This window comes from Lampris incognitus, chromosome 5, assembly GCF_029633865.1.
Source record: "Lampris incognitus isolate fLamInc1 chromosome 5, fLamInc1.hap2, whole genome shotgun sequence".
Taxonomy (NCBI): Eukaryota; Metazoa; Chordata; class Actinopteri; order Lampriformes; family Lampridae; genus Lampris; species Lampris incognitus.
The window spans coordinates 33,461,240-33,479,550 of NC_079215.1; the positions used below are offsets into that span (position 1 = coordinate 33,461,240).

An 18,311-nucleotide genomic window follows, 5' to 3' on the forward strand; every position below is an offset into this window, starting at 1 on the left:
AGCGCAGGCCCACCTGGATTTGTTTTCCTTTTCCTCACTCATGAGTTATCAGATACTTTGGTGATTAAGGCTAGTAGATGTTTTGAATTGTCAACGAAAATCCAGTTATTGGCTTCGAAATTGTTCAGCATAGATAAAATGCCCAAATAAACAAAAAAAAAAAACAACAAAAAAATCAAATGATGGAAGTCTTCTCTTTGATTTGTAGAACTATTGGCCCGTCTGGAAATCGAACCCGCGATCTTGACGTTATTAGCACCACACCATAACCAGCTGAGCTAACTGGCCAAGGAGTTTATACCATGCATACATACACTATAAACAACTCAAAATGCAAGTGTTCATGTTTGCACATTGTTACATTTTTATTTCCAAATCTTAAAACAGGTCACATTGTACTTATGCATTTGCCTACGTTACATACATCACCAATAATGTCTTTTCTACATAGAATCAAAATATATGACAATCAGCACCATTTAGTTTGCCAAATAGGCAAGAATATTTTAAATGCAATTACTTTTAACCCAGAGGTCCTCAGGCAAGCAATGCAAAGCATAGAGGTTCATCGAGGTAAAAAATACAGTAGTACTGTGGTGCACGTGTGCATACACAGGTATGCACAGTGTGGACTGATAGGTTTAATAAACTTAACATCATCTGCGCAAGCTTAACTCTCTATGATCCTCATCGGGTACCATTTGATCATCCACCGAGTAATGAGCATCATCGCCTATATTCTCAAAAAAATACTCCTCACTTTCACATTCAGTGCTGTCCACCTTTAAGCAGTCTTTGGCTTTGCGCTGTTCGAGGTCAACGCTGTCGCTGGCATTGCTCTCCAAGCTCTCACTGGTATCACTGCTCTCACTGCTCTCACTATTGCTGCTGTCGCTGCTCTTGGAGGCATCGACGGTACCAGTAGGGTCACTGGTGTTGCTGCTGTCACTGGTCTCACTGCTTTCACTACTGTTGCTGACGCTGCTCTTGGTGGCATCGACGGTACCAGTAACGTCACTGGTATCGCTGCTGTCACTGGTCTCACTGCTTTCACTACTGGTGCTGTCGCTGCTCTTGGTGGCATCGACGGTACCAGTAAGGTCACTGGTGTCCGTGCTGTCACTGTCACTGGTATCACTGTTATCTCTGATGTCTGGAGTTTCCCCCAGTGAGAGGTTCTTGTTGCTGTGGGCTCCGGTGCTGGTGAAGGTGTCAAAAGTGCTGAGATTATCTGACTCGTCCTGGGCCTCTATGCTGCTGTTGTCCTCGGCGCTCAGGACCTTGGTTACTCTTGCAAACACTCGCATCCAACTCTGATGAAAAAAACACGTGAATAAGTTAACAGTGACTCTTGAACAATCCCTCCAAGTATAGTACTTGTTTTGTTTTGTTTTTTTTAGCTCATGAACACGACGTGAATGATCAAGTAGAGTCAAGTCAATTTTATTTGTATAGCCCAATATCACAAATATGTAAGACTTATCCCACCTTTCTAATGTTCTCCTCACTGGCCAGACTGTCATCTCTGGTCTCTGCACTTGAAGTGGCCTGTGGATGTAAAGAGCCAGCCAGATTAGGTAAGCAGAAATCGGATTGGCATTAACACATGCACATGACGAATGACATTAATACATACATACAACCAGTTGGCAGGTCATCACACAGTCCACCAAGTTAAAATAAATCAAGGAATGAAAAAAAAAAGAAGAAGCCACAGGCCTCTTTGAAGACATATCCTGTTTGACTTTGTTTGATTAAATTTCTTAAATAATTTATCTTACCCTGTCCTCAAGTGAATGACTGTCACTCTCCTCTGAAGTCTGTTTTGAGGAAAAAGGTACATATTTTTTAGGGTATAATACAATGTTTTATCATTTGAAAAATATAGTGGATATTTCTGTCAGAGTGCTGGCCTACCTCGTCCTCTGATGTGGATTCTGACGAGTCGGACTCTGAACTCTGGAAACAAAGACATGTATTTGATAGAGACCATGGCCATGTAATTGCAAATTACATCATTTAATTTTTGTTAATTAAGCTAAGGAGAGATTGAGGGATCAAAAGGCCTTACTTCTGATTCTGATTCCGATTCTGATTGATGTGAATGATTTTCTGCGGTGTCCTAAATAAAACACAAATTTGAGAAGTTTCAAATCTCAAATAAAAGGAAAAAAAAAAAAAAACAAAAACAAAAACTGTGACATAAGCCTCAAGCATGCGGAGAAACATCATTTGAACATGCAGTCGTTTAAACAACTTCATGTACGTTTAATTCCCTACCTGGAGCTCTGAGGTGTCACTTTCAGATGATTGGGAAGTGGACAAACTTAGGGTCTGGAAAAAACAATGGCAGCAACAAAATTAGGATGTACTTAATGATATCCTGCAACTGTAAACATCAACAATCATCATGACAGTTTGAGATCCATTTGTCTCAGCCATTGCCCGGTCAGCATGTTGCACAATATGGGTGTGTGCATCACTGCAAACAATAGTCTCTTAAGCGTGAGTCCTCTTGAGGGTGAACAAAATTATAAGTTATCACAACAATTGCCTAGGTTCCCCCCCCCCTCTCGTTTTCTCCCAATTGTACTTGGCCAATTACCCCACTCTTCCGAGCTGTCACGGTCGCTGCTCCACCCCCTCTGCCAATCCAGGGTGGGCTGCAGACTACCACGTTTCCTCCGATACATCCGATACAAAGCCAGCCGCTTTTCACCCTTTTTTTTATCACCTGACAGTGAGGAGTTTCTCCAGGAGGACGTAACGCGTGGGAGGATCACGCTATCCCCTCAGTTCCCCAGTTATCCCTAGCTATACCCTAGCTAAACCCAGCTATCAATGCATCCAGATGCATTTTCAGTCTTACATTGTATTTCATATACCACTTACTCTGTTTGCTTCTAGCTCACTTGGTTGTGAAGTAATGTTGTACAGGATCTGTTGAAGAAGAAAACACATCCAGTCAGGAGAAAAGAAACGCCGGTATTAAGACTTGGATTTCAGTGTTTGCAGCTGTCCTACATGAGTCATAATAGATTTCTTATATTTAGAATAATTCTGTTCCATTCCTCTCCCCAAGGACAAGGTCAGTACAAATCACTGTGAAATGTTTTAGGTGATCAAATTTGCCATTTAACTTTACAACTGCCGTTTCTGACGTCCTTCAACAAAGTACAAACTTGCTCAATTAGATTTTTTTATTAATCAGGATGGAAGATGGTGTTCAGATCACAAAAAAAACAAAACCAAAACATAGCCTTTTGTTGATTACATATGAAAAAATACAAACCCTATTAGCACAGAGCCATATGAAGGTGAGGATGAGGTGCTTCATGTTGGCATTTAGTTTGACCCAGAAGAATTAGTATGCAAAAGTACATTTATGATTATCAAACCCCCTTTCAGTGATGATCTATCATATCAGTTGGATTTTTGTTCCCTGGGTACATTACTTACTGGGTTGGCAAAAGCTGCTCCAATCAGGCAAAATGTTACCAAAATGGTCATTTTCATTCTGCAAGTGACACACATAATTGATATTGTTAAATTCCACATTTATTCCAGGATGTGAACAGCCATGTCTGTGAATAATAAATAGAGTCATGCATTTCACTTTCAAAAAGTATGTGACAGAAAGCTGGTAAGCGATGAAATCTGGATAAACTGCATCATGGCTTAACGAAAACACTCACTGAGCAGACTAAAGTTAGAATCCAGTTAAAGTTGCATGCCCCGCCACATACCTTAACAGAGAATGAACTGAAATACATGTAAAAACTGTCGTATTTATAATACAATTAGTTACCTTTTAGTCCAGATTCAGAGGTAGAATAAAGAAAAAATAAATAAGGCTCCTTGGTTAATGTACAGTACCAAAGTAAAGCTACAAGTGCTCTGCTGTGCCACGTATGGAAGCTGGCTGCTGTGACATAAAGAACACGATTTGTGGATTTGTGAAGGAACCAGACAGGACTTTATAACTAATCTCAATTGAGATCGTTGCATCATTTCCTCCCGGATGTGTCTACCCACTGTCAACATGTGAAGGTGTATTTGCTTCAGCAACCGAGCAGAAAAACACATACTTACATAAACACACACACACACACACAAATGCATTTTTTTTCATTCGCTCACTATGTTTCTGCCACCCCCACACTGCGCTGAGTGAAATATAATTTAGCATACTAAACCATAGGGTTGTGGCCATCTGAAAAAACAAGTCACCCACTCATGAAGGAAATGAGGGTCATATGTTTGTATCCGGCGGAATGGATGTTTTGTTTTTCTTTTTTATATAAGTATGTTTATAGTACTTTTTTTACACAGTACACAATAATGCAGAAGAATAATTATTAATGCAAATGGAGCTATATCATGGAGTTTAGTGTGTCTTACATAAAAGGCAGAGCTGCACTGTTTTACCAGTTGTTGATAAAACTGGTAAAAATGTGCTGTAATGCCATTCACTCTACTGGTTTCTTTGCAGAGTTAGACTTTTTAAACTCATCCCCTCTTGACATTTGTACAATAAATGGGATGAACAATTTTAAAGTCAGGTTAATGGCAGGGCCATGCACAGACTCAGTGGGGAGGGGCTCGGAGCAACAAAAAGGGCACAGCGTCTTTTTCCATCATGGCTTATCTACAGAAAACCCACTCTTCCCTAATATCCTCCTGTACAAGATGTACATACCTGCATCTGGCACACATGACAATATGACTGTCACAAGCACAGCCAACACAATCAACCTTTATAGGTGCTGATCAAACACAAATACAATTACAAATAAACATTACCAGTAGGAACATTCAAACAAGCAAACAGATAAATTAAAAAGTACATGTAATTTATTAACTTTTTCTACATTATTTGTATATTCTGTATATATTTCTTGTTTGTTTTTTTTGCTCTTGTTTTTCTTGTATATTAATTATGTTGTATGTTTATTTATTTATTTTTGTACGATTTCATTATCCTAGGATGCCTAACAACATCAGGTAAAGGGACTGCCAATAGAAACTAGCCTCTGAGCTAACTCGGGTACATTTAAATTTGTTTCAAATGTTGATTAATGTACATTGTCCCTTCCCAAATAAACGTTTAAAAAGAATAAAAAAAATATTGATGACTAATAGATAAGTGCAGTGCACTCAATACAGTGTTAATGAGAATACACTACAAATATATTTTAATAAAAAATATTTGATTTTAGTTGTTTTTTTGTGTGATTTTTTGGAAATTTCAAGTTACACTGTGTAGTAGACACTGGTCAACCTATTCCAAAGTAAAAGACAAATGAGATCTTGCAATCACACTATCTCGTTGAGAGACTGGAAAAAACACAAAATTTAAATTTAAGTTTTGGTGGGTATAGCATCTAGCAACTTTTTCAGGAAAGTTTTTTTTTTGTACGGGATTCTAGCACAGGCAAAAATAAAGACATGCTGTTATCAGTTGTTATAGCTTACCCATGTAGACATTGGCTGTGGCTGTGTTAGCTAACCTGAAAGTAGTTATCTCTAGACAAACTGACCATGCATCCATTATAATGTCTCTTCATACTGAATGACATAACATCACATGGTGAATATCCATGTTAAAAAGGTGACTTCTGTCAGCTTTAGCTGAATTGGTTTGCATACAACCACAGTTCCAGGGAGGGGGATTTACTAAAGCAGCTCTATCATCTGTTTCCATGAGGGTATTTCACCAAACCCTTTATGAAATTATTAAAAAAAAAAGCTGTTTTATGCAAAACAGAAATGTCAAAAATGTAATTCAAACAGGCACTTTTGCACTGACAGGGCAAAGGGCCAGCACTGGACCGTATCTGTGCATGTGTATTCAGCAACTCAATAAAACCATATCTTTATGATCTCTTTTAGCTTAATAAGCACAACATAGGCATTAGATACAGGCGCCGAATACAGTAGAAATCCTAAACAAGGACCTCAATATTGCCTCAACAGTTTCCTGCACGTTTCCTGGATATCCATATTTGGGCTGACTGAAAATACCCCTATGGAATTCTTTGTGTTCAACCTCACTTTGGCATCAGTTATTTTGACCGTGGAAACAGAACATGCAATTACAACAAATGTTCACCAATCTGGAGCTGTTCATGAAACCGCAGCTGCCAGTCATAAGAAGGTACTGGTTTAGTCTTGGGAGGAGTGCAGAGGAAATGGCCTATGTTGGTTAGGGCTCGCAGACAAGCACTCAACTTTGTCTGCACTTTTAACACAAGGTTACCATCATTCAAGTTGGTATGATGTATTACCCTTTGTTTTTTTTTGTTTTTTTTTCTTCAATTGGGCGACAGGCTAACAGAAAGGCAATGAAAAATGTTGCCCAGGTTTTATAATTTATCATTCTTTACTGCATTGTCTGCCTACTATGGGATGGCATGGCTCAGGAGGTAGAGCGGGTTGTCTAGTGATTGGAAGATCACTGGTTTGATACCCTGCTTCTCCAGAGAGCATGTCGAAGTGTCCTTGAGCAAGACACTGAACCCCTAACTGCTCCTAACGAGCAGGTTGGCACCTTGAATGGCAGCCTCCACCATCAGTGTATATGAATGTGTGTGTGTGAATGGGTGAATGTGAGGCATATATTGTAAAGCACTTTGAGTGAGTGGTCTGTAGACTAGAAAAGCACTATATAAATGCAGTCCATTTACTTGGCACTTATTGCATGCGTACTATCATTTATTTATTTGTTTATTTGGGGACCCCCCCCTTTTTTCCCCCTCCTCCCCAATTGTACCCGTCCAATTACCCCACTCTTCTGAACCACCCCCTCTGCCGATCCGGGGAGGGCTGCAGACTACCGCATGCCTCCTCCAATACATGCGGAGTCGCGCCAGCCGTTTCTTTCCACCTGACAGTGAAGAGTTTCGCCAGGGGGCGTGGGAGCGCGTGAGAGGATCACGCTACTCCCCCCAGCCGCCCCCCCGACAGGCGCCCCGACCGACCAGAGGAGACGCTAGTGCAGCGACCAAGACACATACCCACATTCGGCTTCCCACCCGCAGACACGGCCAACTGTGTCTGTAGGACGCCCGACCAAGCCGGAGGCAACACAGGGATCGCGACACGGGGATTCGAACTAGTGATCCCCGTGTTGGTAGGTGACGGAAAGGACCGCTACGCTACCCGGACGTCCATTTATTTATTTATTTATTTATTTTTTGCTAAAATCCCCCCCGTGGAGCTTTCCCTTAACTAAACTGAAGGTCCAGTGATGGAAGGTGTTGTCCAGCGTCGTCTACTCTAACCGCCTGTTTTTAGATCTGTGTGAATGTAAAGCCTGTAACTGTGTAAATGTCAGCCTGAGACCGGAACTGTGATTTAGAGCTTGTTACATCCCTCGGTCTCTGGTGAGGGACAACTAGTGTACTGGCTAACAGCCAGGTGAGGGTGCAACACAGTGAGACAGGTAAACGTGTATAAATATAATAAAAATATAAATATTTAAAACACCATGACAGGGCAAGGGAACAGAATGGTTGCCAAGACAACAAACTACTAACAAAAGTACCCCCCCCCTTGACAGTGCTCAAAAGCACCAAACCTAAATACAGAGGGTGGCAACCGCTCCTAACCTAGTGTGTATAACAGGAGGTAAGCTACGTGATGGGGTGTATGCCCATGGGCATCTTACCTTGATCCCCTTGCCCAAAAGAACTAAACAAACTAAAGGCTAAACATGACTCAAAATACTCAAGACTGAAACAATGCAAAACTTAACTGAAAACTGGCCAGACTTTACAAACACAAAGTAGCTACAGAACACTAACTAAAATCACACAAACTAAACTAGTTGGCCTCCGGGGAACTGAAGACATGCGGGGGTTTAAGAAATTGGTTGATTTGTTGACTGGTTGATTAGGTGATGAGGAGTACCTGGCGGATACCTGAGAGTGAGGGTTAGATACAGAAGGGGAACACAAAACAACTATACGGACACGGACACACTCGTGGCCGAAACAGAGCTATACAAATGAACTTGACTTGACATATATTTATTCAGATTCAGTATTATAACAGACTGATGCACCTAACTGAGACAGCAACTCAATAAATATGATTGTTACACAATCATCATCTATCATCTATCAAGGATGGATGACATTTCATTGTCATCCACTCATCCATCCATTATCCAAACTGCTTATCCTGCTCTCAGGGCCGCGGGGATGCTGAAGCCTATCCCAGCAGTCATTGGGCGGCAGGCGGGGAGACACTCTGGACATTGATTACAAATTTTATTCACTATTGCTGAATGCTGCAACTAAAAGTGACTACCATAGTGTAATTATTTGTATTGAGACATGGGCATATTGGTTAGCACCAATGGGGGGGGGGGGGTCAACAGATACACAACCCTGTTTTATTTTATGCTAAACAACACTGTGGAGAATATCTGACTGCCCAACAGAGCAATGCTTAATCATGATCATGTATTTTCCACCAAGTGAACCTGTGTCCAAAAAGTTAGCTAATAAACATATTTTTGTCAAAATATTCAGTATTATCCCTGTAGTGTCTAAACAGGAGCACAGAGACCTGTCACAGAGTGACATCTAGTGACAAAAAAATGGAGACAACTTCAATCCTGATATAGACCTTCTCAATGGTGAGACTGCAGAAACCATAATGAACCATTATTCATAAGCTTATACAGCGTAGACATGCACAAGCGACAAATCTTGCAAAAACAACATGCTAATCCATGCTGTCTACATTTTGTATCAACCACTAGTTACATGTCACGTACTACCGCATGAAAAGGTTTGGGCAGCTATTGTTTATTATTTGTCTTGCTAAATCTCTTGGAGAATGGAAATGAACAAAAAAATCTCTGAAGGGCTGAGACTGAAATGTGACATATTTCTGTACAATTTTGCTTGGATGAATTGATAAGATTTGGCATATGGCAGGTGGAAAGGTTTTGGCACTTTGTCACTCAGTAAACAGTTGACACCTTTAGTAGAAATCACAACTCTGAAAGGGCTCCACAAGCTACTGACTGTACACCTCAGAAATGAACATACATTCATTTGATGGTCCTTGTTTGTGTGTGTGTGTGTGTGCATGCGTGCGTGCGTGTGCGTGTGTGTGTGCAGCATGCTAGTTTGTGTGAACAGTGTGAGCGCTGTGTCGAATACAAAAGGACATCTTCACAGGTTGGCCGTGGACATAAAATATATTGGCTTTGTGTGGGATTCTCATTTCTCTGGTGACAGCTAACCTCAGGTACCATCTTAATTACTGGTATTCTTTAATGATCAAATAAACTTTTGTGTTATTTTTGTTGTTGCTTGTATTCAATTGGAATCTGGCTTGTTTTGTGGTCTCGGCAAAGGTTACTGCCATTTGATGATATAATTTATTTTGGAAATGATAATGTGTTGCTTTGCTGCTTAAAAATTTCAAAATCCTATTGATGTCGCTTTATTAAGATATAGTGACTATATACTCAATAATTCTGTGTTGGAAAACTTTATGTATTGCATGTAGGGCTGAATGTCTGGGTAAAATACCAGTTCTTGTTCTTAAAGTACATGGATCATTTCAACAAATGGGTTTTTAGCTTCATATCAATTTGATATTTATATGCGATATTATTATTATTATATTGATGTAAATTTCATATTTAATCTATCAAAATATCTATATTTGTCACCATCATGTGAAATGGTTAACATTTTTAAGATGAAATGTGAAAATGAGATTCTTATAATACTGCACTAGAAACAGAATAACCAATGTAAACACTATTTTGCATGATTTTTTTTTTTTTTTTTGGTAAAGAATTCCCGGTCCCCCATGACTTGCTCATATTCATTTAGACCCAGGGGTTTTATCCCAGGGAGCTATTGTTCCTGTGGACAGGCCCTGTAACGTCTGCTTTGTTTCCGCCCAGAGAGACAAAAAGTTTGTGGACTTTGTGAACTTCTTCCAGTCTGGTAGCTTCTGGTGTTTACTTTGGTCTCCACACACTGTGGATGTGACTTTTGAAAGAGGGGTGCATCTGAGAGGCCTGTAACCTTGACAGCAGCATGGGATAATCCTGCAGCTTTCCTTGTCACGAATGAGTTGGTAGCATACATATACTCTGGTTTGACTCTATCTTGGAAAGGTCGGCCAAGCTCACCTCTTGACGCGGCCAGTTAGACATCAGTATATAAGATATACTTCATCAGTAGCTGAAGAAGCGTTTTGCACAAGAGCTATGAGAAACCCAGGCTGCGTTGACTGTCTGCTCCTTAGTGATTCTCAGTTATCCGTCTTCCGGTTTGCTCATGTATAACACATTTCTTTCAATTATGTAAAGTATTTATATTCATGTTACAGGTATGAGGGCTCGATTAGCATTCTTTTGCTTTTTGGTGGCAACATTTACTCTGTGTGTGAGTATCGATGTTTTTGATTTATTTTATTTTTTTTGTTCATTTTGAAAGCACTATTTAATGTCGTTTGTCATTCGGCTTGTCATTCGGCTATTCATTTAATGAGTATTCATCAATAAACTTAAGTTATTATCATTTTTTTCAATTCTGTCCAGGGGCAAAGCAAACCACATGGAAAACATCATGCACTGTTAAAGCCCTCGCATGCTGCCAAGGAAAAGGTACGTCTGAAGTGGGTCACCATCTTTCTTTAAGTGGAATTAAGTCATCTGAAAATTAAATAATCATATTTTATGAATGATTCCATTTCCTTTATTTTACTTTATTCTTAAGGATGTTGCCCCAAAGGAGGCCAATGAGGGGCTGGTTTTACCCACTTTGGTCACGTTTGAGGCCAGCAGTCAGGGACATGAGGATGAGGACATGAGTGCTGAGGACAACGCTAAAGCTAATGTTAATGTGAATAGAGAGGAAGATGGATTGGTCAAGGTGACCAAGAGAGGTGAGAAGAGCCTGGCGGTGCTACTGAGTGAAGAAGAATTAGTAGACCTACTAAAAGAGGAGTCAGATGAGGAGGAGACAGAGGAGGAGGAAGGGGACGAGGAGACAGAAGTGGCAGACAAGGAGGAGTTGGATCCAAAGGAGGACACTGAGATAATTGAGGATGAAGGAGATCAGGAGCAAGGAGCAGAGGACAACTTTGAAAAGGAAGAAGATTACAAAGAGGTGTCAGATGCACTGGACGTGAAAGAAGAAGGTGAAGAAGAAGCGGGCACTCAGAAACAGGAAGATGAGGTGGAGGAGGGGACGTCACTCAAGGGAAAGGAAAAAGAGACCATCGGTGATATAGACCGCCGAGTGCGGCAGGAAATGGAGGAAACTGAAGGTAGCGCAGAGTCAGAGATCCCAGTTGATCTGGACTATGCTGCTGATAGTGATATTTCACAGCCTTTACAGAGTGATTCTGCACAGGTACAACCCCACAATGATCACATCTCAAAGCAAAAAGATTTGGACGCTGAAGAGAAGGAAAAGCAAGCTGGCGAGAAAAGAATGCTGACTGATAAGTATGAACAAAACATACGAAATACTGACAAACCAGTGAGTGACGAACAGGCTGATCGTGACAAGCTCTCAGAAATGAAAAATGCCAAGGACAAATCATCCTTGTCTGAATCTCACCAGACAGATCGACACGAAGAACCAGCTGTCCTCCAAGAGCCAAAGAGCATCGCAGATGGCAATGCAGAATTTGAAGGGGCACAACTGGCTGAAAGGGGGGATTCAGAAGAAGAGGAAAATAAGAATGACAGTGCAGTTCACACCAGAGGAAAGATTTGGAAGCAGAAGAAGAACAAAATGCCAAGGACGCAATCTCAGCACACAGATGAAACCTCCCTGAGGCAGGAACAGAGCCAACAGACTTCCCAAGAGTCTGAGGAGCATACCACTGACAACACAGTCCACAAGGCCAAGAGGAGAAGAGCAGGGAAATGGGTACTGCATACATGATTATAATCTAACCTGTTGTTGCTCTTTATTATCATTATTATTACCATTTTGATAAATAAAAATGATATATTACTATTGCTTGGGTATTCAAATTGGATAAACCTGCGCTAATATGGCCCAAACAATAAAGTTGGATCAGATACATAAGACACACACGAAATTAAATCCTCCAAAACACATTCATTTATGATGAAGACTGTTTAGTTGAAATGTTAACAATGTTTTAAGCATTTAATTTAGTGATGCAAGTCCTGTTACTCTGATCCATTTTGATTTCTTCAAGTCCACACCTTGAAGGAGTTTTCTGTTGTGCGTGCGTCTTCGAGACACCAAGTAATACAGTTGAAATCTTTATATTTTTTCAGATGCTGATACTTATATTCAGACTGATTTCTGTCTGACACTATGTTCCTTTGGTACACCTCCAGACTCCTTCAGTGGGTATGAATCCAGTTCAGATAAGGGCCACGGTGGATCTCTACCCCAGTGCCAGGCCCCCTCTCGGGGGAGGAATCCATGACCCCGAGGCCTCTGTTGGTTAGTGTCTTGTAAAGCCAAGTCAAGTCAAGTCAAAATGTCTTGATGCATGCTCAATAATCCAGGTAAGAACATCCCAGAAAGTTGAATAAGTTAATGTGGACACAACGTTTAGTCATTGTGTCCACATTAACTGATTCAACTTTCTGGTAAGTCAAGTCAAATTTATTTGTAAATGTGTCCTAGAAACAAAACAATGACTATTTAGTTCCAGAGGGCATTATCACAGTTGTTACAGTCATATACATAATTACACAATTACAATCACAATGAAATTCTGTGTAATTCATGACACCCCCTATCTTTAAAGCCTTGGTCAAGTCAACAGTTGCTATACCATTCAGCACCATCATCTCCAAAAACCTCCCCAACTATGCCGACAACCTCACAGGGGAATCTGCTGACTGGATTATTTTGCTAAAACTCCCACATGAATAGTGTGACTCCGCCTCAGAGTCTCTGCCAAAACACGACCCGGAGGGCTTTATGGGTCAATGAGAGAGATCAGGTTGAATTAAAGCGCTGTACAAACTGAGATGGTGATGGAATGTAGGCTCGATGTGCTGTGGTTATCATGCTGTTAATGGCACAGTGGAGGACAACCAAAATGGGAAGGAAATGTACAGTAAACCTCAGGACAGAGAGTGTAGCGATGTTTGTCTTTTCTTTTAGACCCATGTGACAACTTCCGCTGTAAACGTGGAAAGAGCTGTAAACTGGATGCGGACAGTAAGCCTGCCTGTGTGTGTCAGGAGCCCTCAGAATGCCCTGCTAGTGTCAACGATTTTGACCATGTGAGTATGAATGACTTAACAGTACCTAGATTAGAAATGTCCACTGAAAAGTGTCTGCATTATATATGATTGTTGGAATTATCCATTTCTGTAGGTTTGTGGGACTGACAATAATACTTACGACACTTCTTGTGAGCTATTTGCAACTAAATGCAAACTGGAGGGCACCAAGAGAGGACATAGACTTCATCTTGACTACACTGGGCCATGCAAACGTGAGATTTACCTGCTCCATAGGCAGTTGTTTGACTAATGACAAACTTTTCTGCTCAAGTATTGCTCAAGGAAAAACATTTTCTTTTCTCTCTCACTCTCATTCCCTTTCTCTCTCTGCCCCACTGCCTTTCTTGTGCTCTTTATCTCTTAGTCATACCTCCATGTCTGGATACAGAGCTGGTCCAGTTCCCTTTACGGATGAGGGACTGGCTGAAAAATGTTTTGCTGCAGCTCTATGAGCATGACACCATGTCCCCCGGCTTCCTCACTCCCAAACAGCGTGTCAGAGTAAGAAAACAGAAATTATTACACTATAAATCTCTGGTGTACTGATAAAGCGCTATGTGTTTGTCATGTTTCATAAATTACTTTGTGTAAAAATATGCACCAATCAACAGAAAACTATTCACACAGAAAATTTCAAGAGAAGGAACAGTCACATGAAATGTATACGGCTAACAAAACCAAAAATCAACAACTCAAATATATACATATACATCTCACACAGCCCTGTTTGCTGTCATCATGGTGTTTTGTAACTGCAGGCAAAGAAAATCTATGAGAGTGAGAGACGTCTTCATGCTGGTGACCACCCCATTGAACTGCTCGCGCAGGACTTTGAGAAGAACTACAACATGTACATCTACCCTGTGCACTGGCAGTTTGCACAAATGGACCAACACCCTTCTGATAGGTAGGATTTATGTGATTCTGACATTGCATGTGCTGAATCCAACTATATTTCTCGATCCACCCAAATTTGCCTCTCCACATATTCACCACGCATATACACTTTGCATGCATGTGACTAAGACGGATCTACCCTCTAAATGACTGCTGAGATTAACCATTTAGAGCAATCATTTTAACTTCTATACAGCTCAGGTTCAAGTGTAGATCCTCAAGATATTCCATAATGTCTGCCTTATCCAATGCAGATTCCTGACCCACTCAGAGTTGGCCCCGCTGAGGGTCCCTCTGGTCCCAATGGAGCACTGCACCTCCCTCTTTTTCCAGGAGTGTGATGCTGATAAAGACAAGCTGGTGTCCTTTACAGAGTGGATCCACTGTTTTGGTATCATGGATGGTAAGAGTTACAGCATGCGACAAACCCATACAAAACAGCATACTGATACATGACAATTGTAATGGAGAGAACATGTGAACACTATCTTTAGAAACTTGATTGAAATATCGGTTTACTTTAAGAAACAATCTCTAGAAGAGATGGATTAACTGAGAGCAACAATGTCTGTCTCTACAATTTGCCCCATCGTTATCGCATAGATCTGTGGTAACCGTTTTTGCAAAAATATGATATTTGATAACTTTATCAGTTAATATTAGGAATCAGGAACACAGGAACACTGTCATTTCACCTCATGTACTTGCACACATGAAATGAAACAAAATGCTATTTCCCCCAGCCCACAGTAGTCCAACATACAGACAAAAACACATTCAAGAACTACAAGAACACACATATTCAAATTAACACATATATCTTAAAAAACAAAAAAAACAAAAAACAAAACAAGTGGCATGGCGGTCTATTCCGTTGCCTACCAACACAGGGATCGCCAGTTTGAATCCTCATGTTACCTGTGGCTTGGTCAGGTGTCCCTACAGACACAATTGGCTGTGTCTGTTGGTCGGAAGCTGGATGTGGCTATGTGTCTTGGTTGCTACACTAGCACCTCCTCTTGTCGGTTGGGGCACCTGTTCAGGAGGGAGGGGGAACTGGGGGGGGGGGTGATCCTCCCACGTCCTACATCACCCTGGTGAAACTCCTTACTGTCAGGTGAAAAGAAGCGGCTGGCGACTCCAAATGTATCGGAAGAGGCATGTAGTAGTCTGCAGCCTTCCCTGGATAAGCAGAGGTGGTGGAACAGCAACCAGGACGGCTTGAAGAGTGGGGTAATTGGCTGTATACAATTGGGGAGAAAAAGGGAGAACGCCCTCCCCAAAAAAAGGGAACCCCCCCCCCGAAAAAAAGGATATAAAGTGGTAACTTGGTTCTGCTGTTGGGCTTTTGTCTCAGTTAATTTTTTTCCACTTTGAAAACATACACTAATGTATTGCCATTATTATTCGTTGTTCTTCTTGATTCTGTAAATGTCAAATAAAAATGCAGTGTAACTCATACATATTTTTACCCCCCCCCCATGTCTTTTTCTCCGCAGAGGACATGGATGTCAATCTGTTGTTCTGAGCTCCATTTTGTTCCTCACTGACTACACAGTCTTGTGGAATTGCTCCAACGGTGTTTGAAGACACAGAGGGCCCCATGAACAAAATGATCTGTACTTTCGAACCATATTATGAGGCACTCTGAAAAGCAGATGTGAAGGAAAGTCATTGTTGCTCTTGCAACTCTTTGATAGAGGGGAGCAGGGGATTTGTGTTATTTTGAGTCAGTCCAAGCTTAGGTATTGCAATCTTTTTCTGTTATTTAGACAGAGTTTATAGAGTGATTGTATTAGATGGCAAGGAACCATTTTGTTTAGCCTTTGACACTTTATACAGAATCTGTTTTTCTGAATGCATTCCACAAGGGGGTAAAGTTTACAACAGTTCATACAGTTCAAATTGTATTCTCGGAGTGTAACAGAACTGTGGTATGTCTATTAAAGTGCATTACAGCAGAGTTTATTTCTGTAAGACCATTATGAAACACTTTTAGAGTCAAGCCTAGGTAGAAGCTTAAATACAAGATTAAATTTCCTATATCTGTATATTTGTCATGCTAGCAAATGAAAGGCAAATACCTGATGTTTACAAGTCTGCTGAGAGTGAGAGCTACAAATGTTGTCAAGTGTTGCTTTGTGTTGTGCTTAATAACAGTTATGATTAAAGCATTTTGGATCTCAGCGGACTCCATTGCCTTGAAACAGACTACTTCATTATACTTTGCTGTTCATTTTGATTATTGCTGCATACAACTTGCAATTTTTTTTGTTGGCTGAGGCAACAGGAAGTTTATTGGGGTGGCACGGTGGCGCAGTGGTTAGTGCTGTCACCTTACTGCAAGAAGGTCCTGAGTTCGAACCTTGGGTGTCATCCCAGGTCGTCCTCTGTGTGGAGTTTGCATGTTCTCCCCATGTCTGCGGTGGGTTTTCTCTGGGTGCTCCGGTTTCCCCCACGGCCCACCATAAAAAATATTACGGTTCTGTCTGTGCCCCTGACCGAGGCATGGCAATATGAACTGGATTTGGTTCCCGGGCACTGCACGGCAGATGCCCACTGCTCCTAGCAACACAGCTAGGATGGGTTAAATGCAGAATAATTTCTCTACAAAAGCCAGTTCTAATGATACCACATGAAGCAGAACCAGGTAACTTGTATTTCGGCAATGTCCTTTACATCACTGCTGCAAAGACAACCGAGGGGCTTTTCTTTTCTTTTCTTCATGGGACAGCAACAAGATAAGTACATTTACTTGCAAGCTGTAGCTCAAAATACTAGTGCATTAGAAGAACTATGTTCACGGACAAGATAAAGTAAAATTGCCATACTTGTGCGCTGTAAAGAAATCCCTATATTTCTCGGTAGGTTTTTTTTACTCAGTGGCAGACAAAATGCATAACGAAAACAACGCATCTAGGGAACTGATTTGAATGGTATTTGTATCATTCTCCTACAGCCATCACACATCTAGTGTGATGATGATGAAATTGGAGATGATATGTTAAAGCAAATATTTTACCTGGTGACATCTACACCCAACAAAGCTTGACTATAAGAATGCAAGCCACTGATACCCGGTTTAGGTTTGCCAGATCATCCTTAATAATAGCTGCCTGCAGGATGTAAGGTAGTAAAAAAATAACATCCCAATATGGTCAAGATGATTACAGTCACTTGTTGTTGACATCAAATGTCTGACTCTGATTGGGTCTCTTGGTAAACATTGAGCCAGGGGCTCTATAAAAGCACAAAATTAAGCATCTCTTCAGCCTTCAGCTATCTGCTGTCACTGAGATAAAACATCATGTTTTGCATGCTGTGGGTTATCATTCAGACCTAGGCTGTTGCAGCAGAGGGTGGTGTGTCTTCAGGAAGTGATGGGGCTGGTGGCAATGGGGAAGTAAACAATAATGAAGGAATTGCTGGTAACAATGCCAATCTAGGGGCTCAAAATGGAGTTCCACTTAATGGTCAACCTTTTGTAGCACAGGTAGTGCCAGTTGGTGGGTAATCTTTTTTATCCAACCAACAGATAATCTTGTTGGTCAGGCTCTTGTGCAGCAGCCTGTCCCCTCTTCACCTCTCCAACAAGGTGGGACGTTATTTGCGGGACAGGCCAGAGGAGCCAATGTGGTTCCACAGCCACAGGGGCAGGTAGCTCAGTCCACCAATGCCAGGATGGGTCCGTTGTTTGTAGCGCTGCCTCAGGCCAATGTCATCGGAAGTCCACACAGTCCCCTGTTAATCCCTGGACAACAAGTACAGCTAATACCAGTGAATGGACAGGAAAACTGGCAGCAGCCGGCATCTGGGAGAGCCAGAGTCAAACATTCAGAGGCAGCACACCAGAAGAAAACACAATCTCCAGTGACAACGATGATGACGTCCGAAGAGGAAGAATCTTCTGGGTTGGACACTGAGGAGCAGTTGACCAAATGAGTTCTAAGAGCATTCACACAACATCCTAATGACATGACTCAGATTCAGTAGTTGGTCCTGATCCTCTGTACAGATTGGTCATATGTATGTCAGTGTTTCCTTTGTGAATCAATGTCCTCTTAAAAGTGATCAATAAATTACTTAAACACAAAGCCTCAGTGAAATCTTTCTATTTATATTAAAATCTTGGTGGAACCAAATACTG

At 41.2% G+C, this 18,311-nt stretch overlaps 2 protein-coding genes across 2 annotated transcripts; one reads left to right on the plus strand and one right to left on the minus strand.

Annotated features, from left to right (window-relative positions):
- Positions 1-656: 656 nt before the first annotated feature.
- On the minus strand, positions 657-3,516 carry scpp1 (secretory calcium-binding phosphoprotein 1). Its single transcript, XM_056280487.1, has 6 exons — positions 3,460-3,516; positions 1,918-1,959; positions 1,782-1,820; positions 1,489-1,548; positions 1,007-1,313; positions 657-799 (listed from the first exon to the last, which is right to left on the minus strand). The coding sequence occupies exons 1-6, from the start codon at positions 3,514-3,516 to the stop codon at positions 657-659; spliced, it is 648 nt and encodes a 215-aa protein (XP_056136462.1).
- A 6,840-nt stretch (positions 3,517-10,356) lies between these two features.
- On the plus strand, positions 10,357-15,692 carry sparcl1 (SPARC-like 1). Its single transcript, XM_056280488.1, has 10 exons — positions 10,357-10,365; positions 10,577-10,642; positions 10,755-11,918; positions 12,362-12,470; positions 13,143-13,264; positions 13,359-13,479; positions 13,632-13,768; positions 14,026-14,174; positions 14,419-14,567; positions 15,664-15,692. The coding sequence occupies exons 1-10, from the start codon at positions 10,357-10,359 to the stop codon at positions 15,690-15,692; spliced, it is 2,055 nt and encodes a 684-aa protein (XP_056136463.1).
- The last annotated feature ends 2,619 nt before the right edge of the window (positions 15,693-18,311 follow it).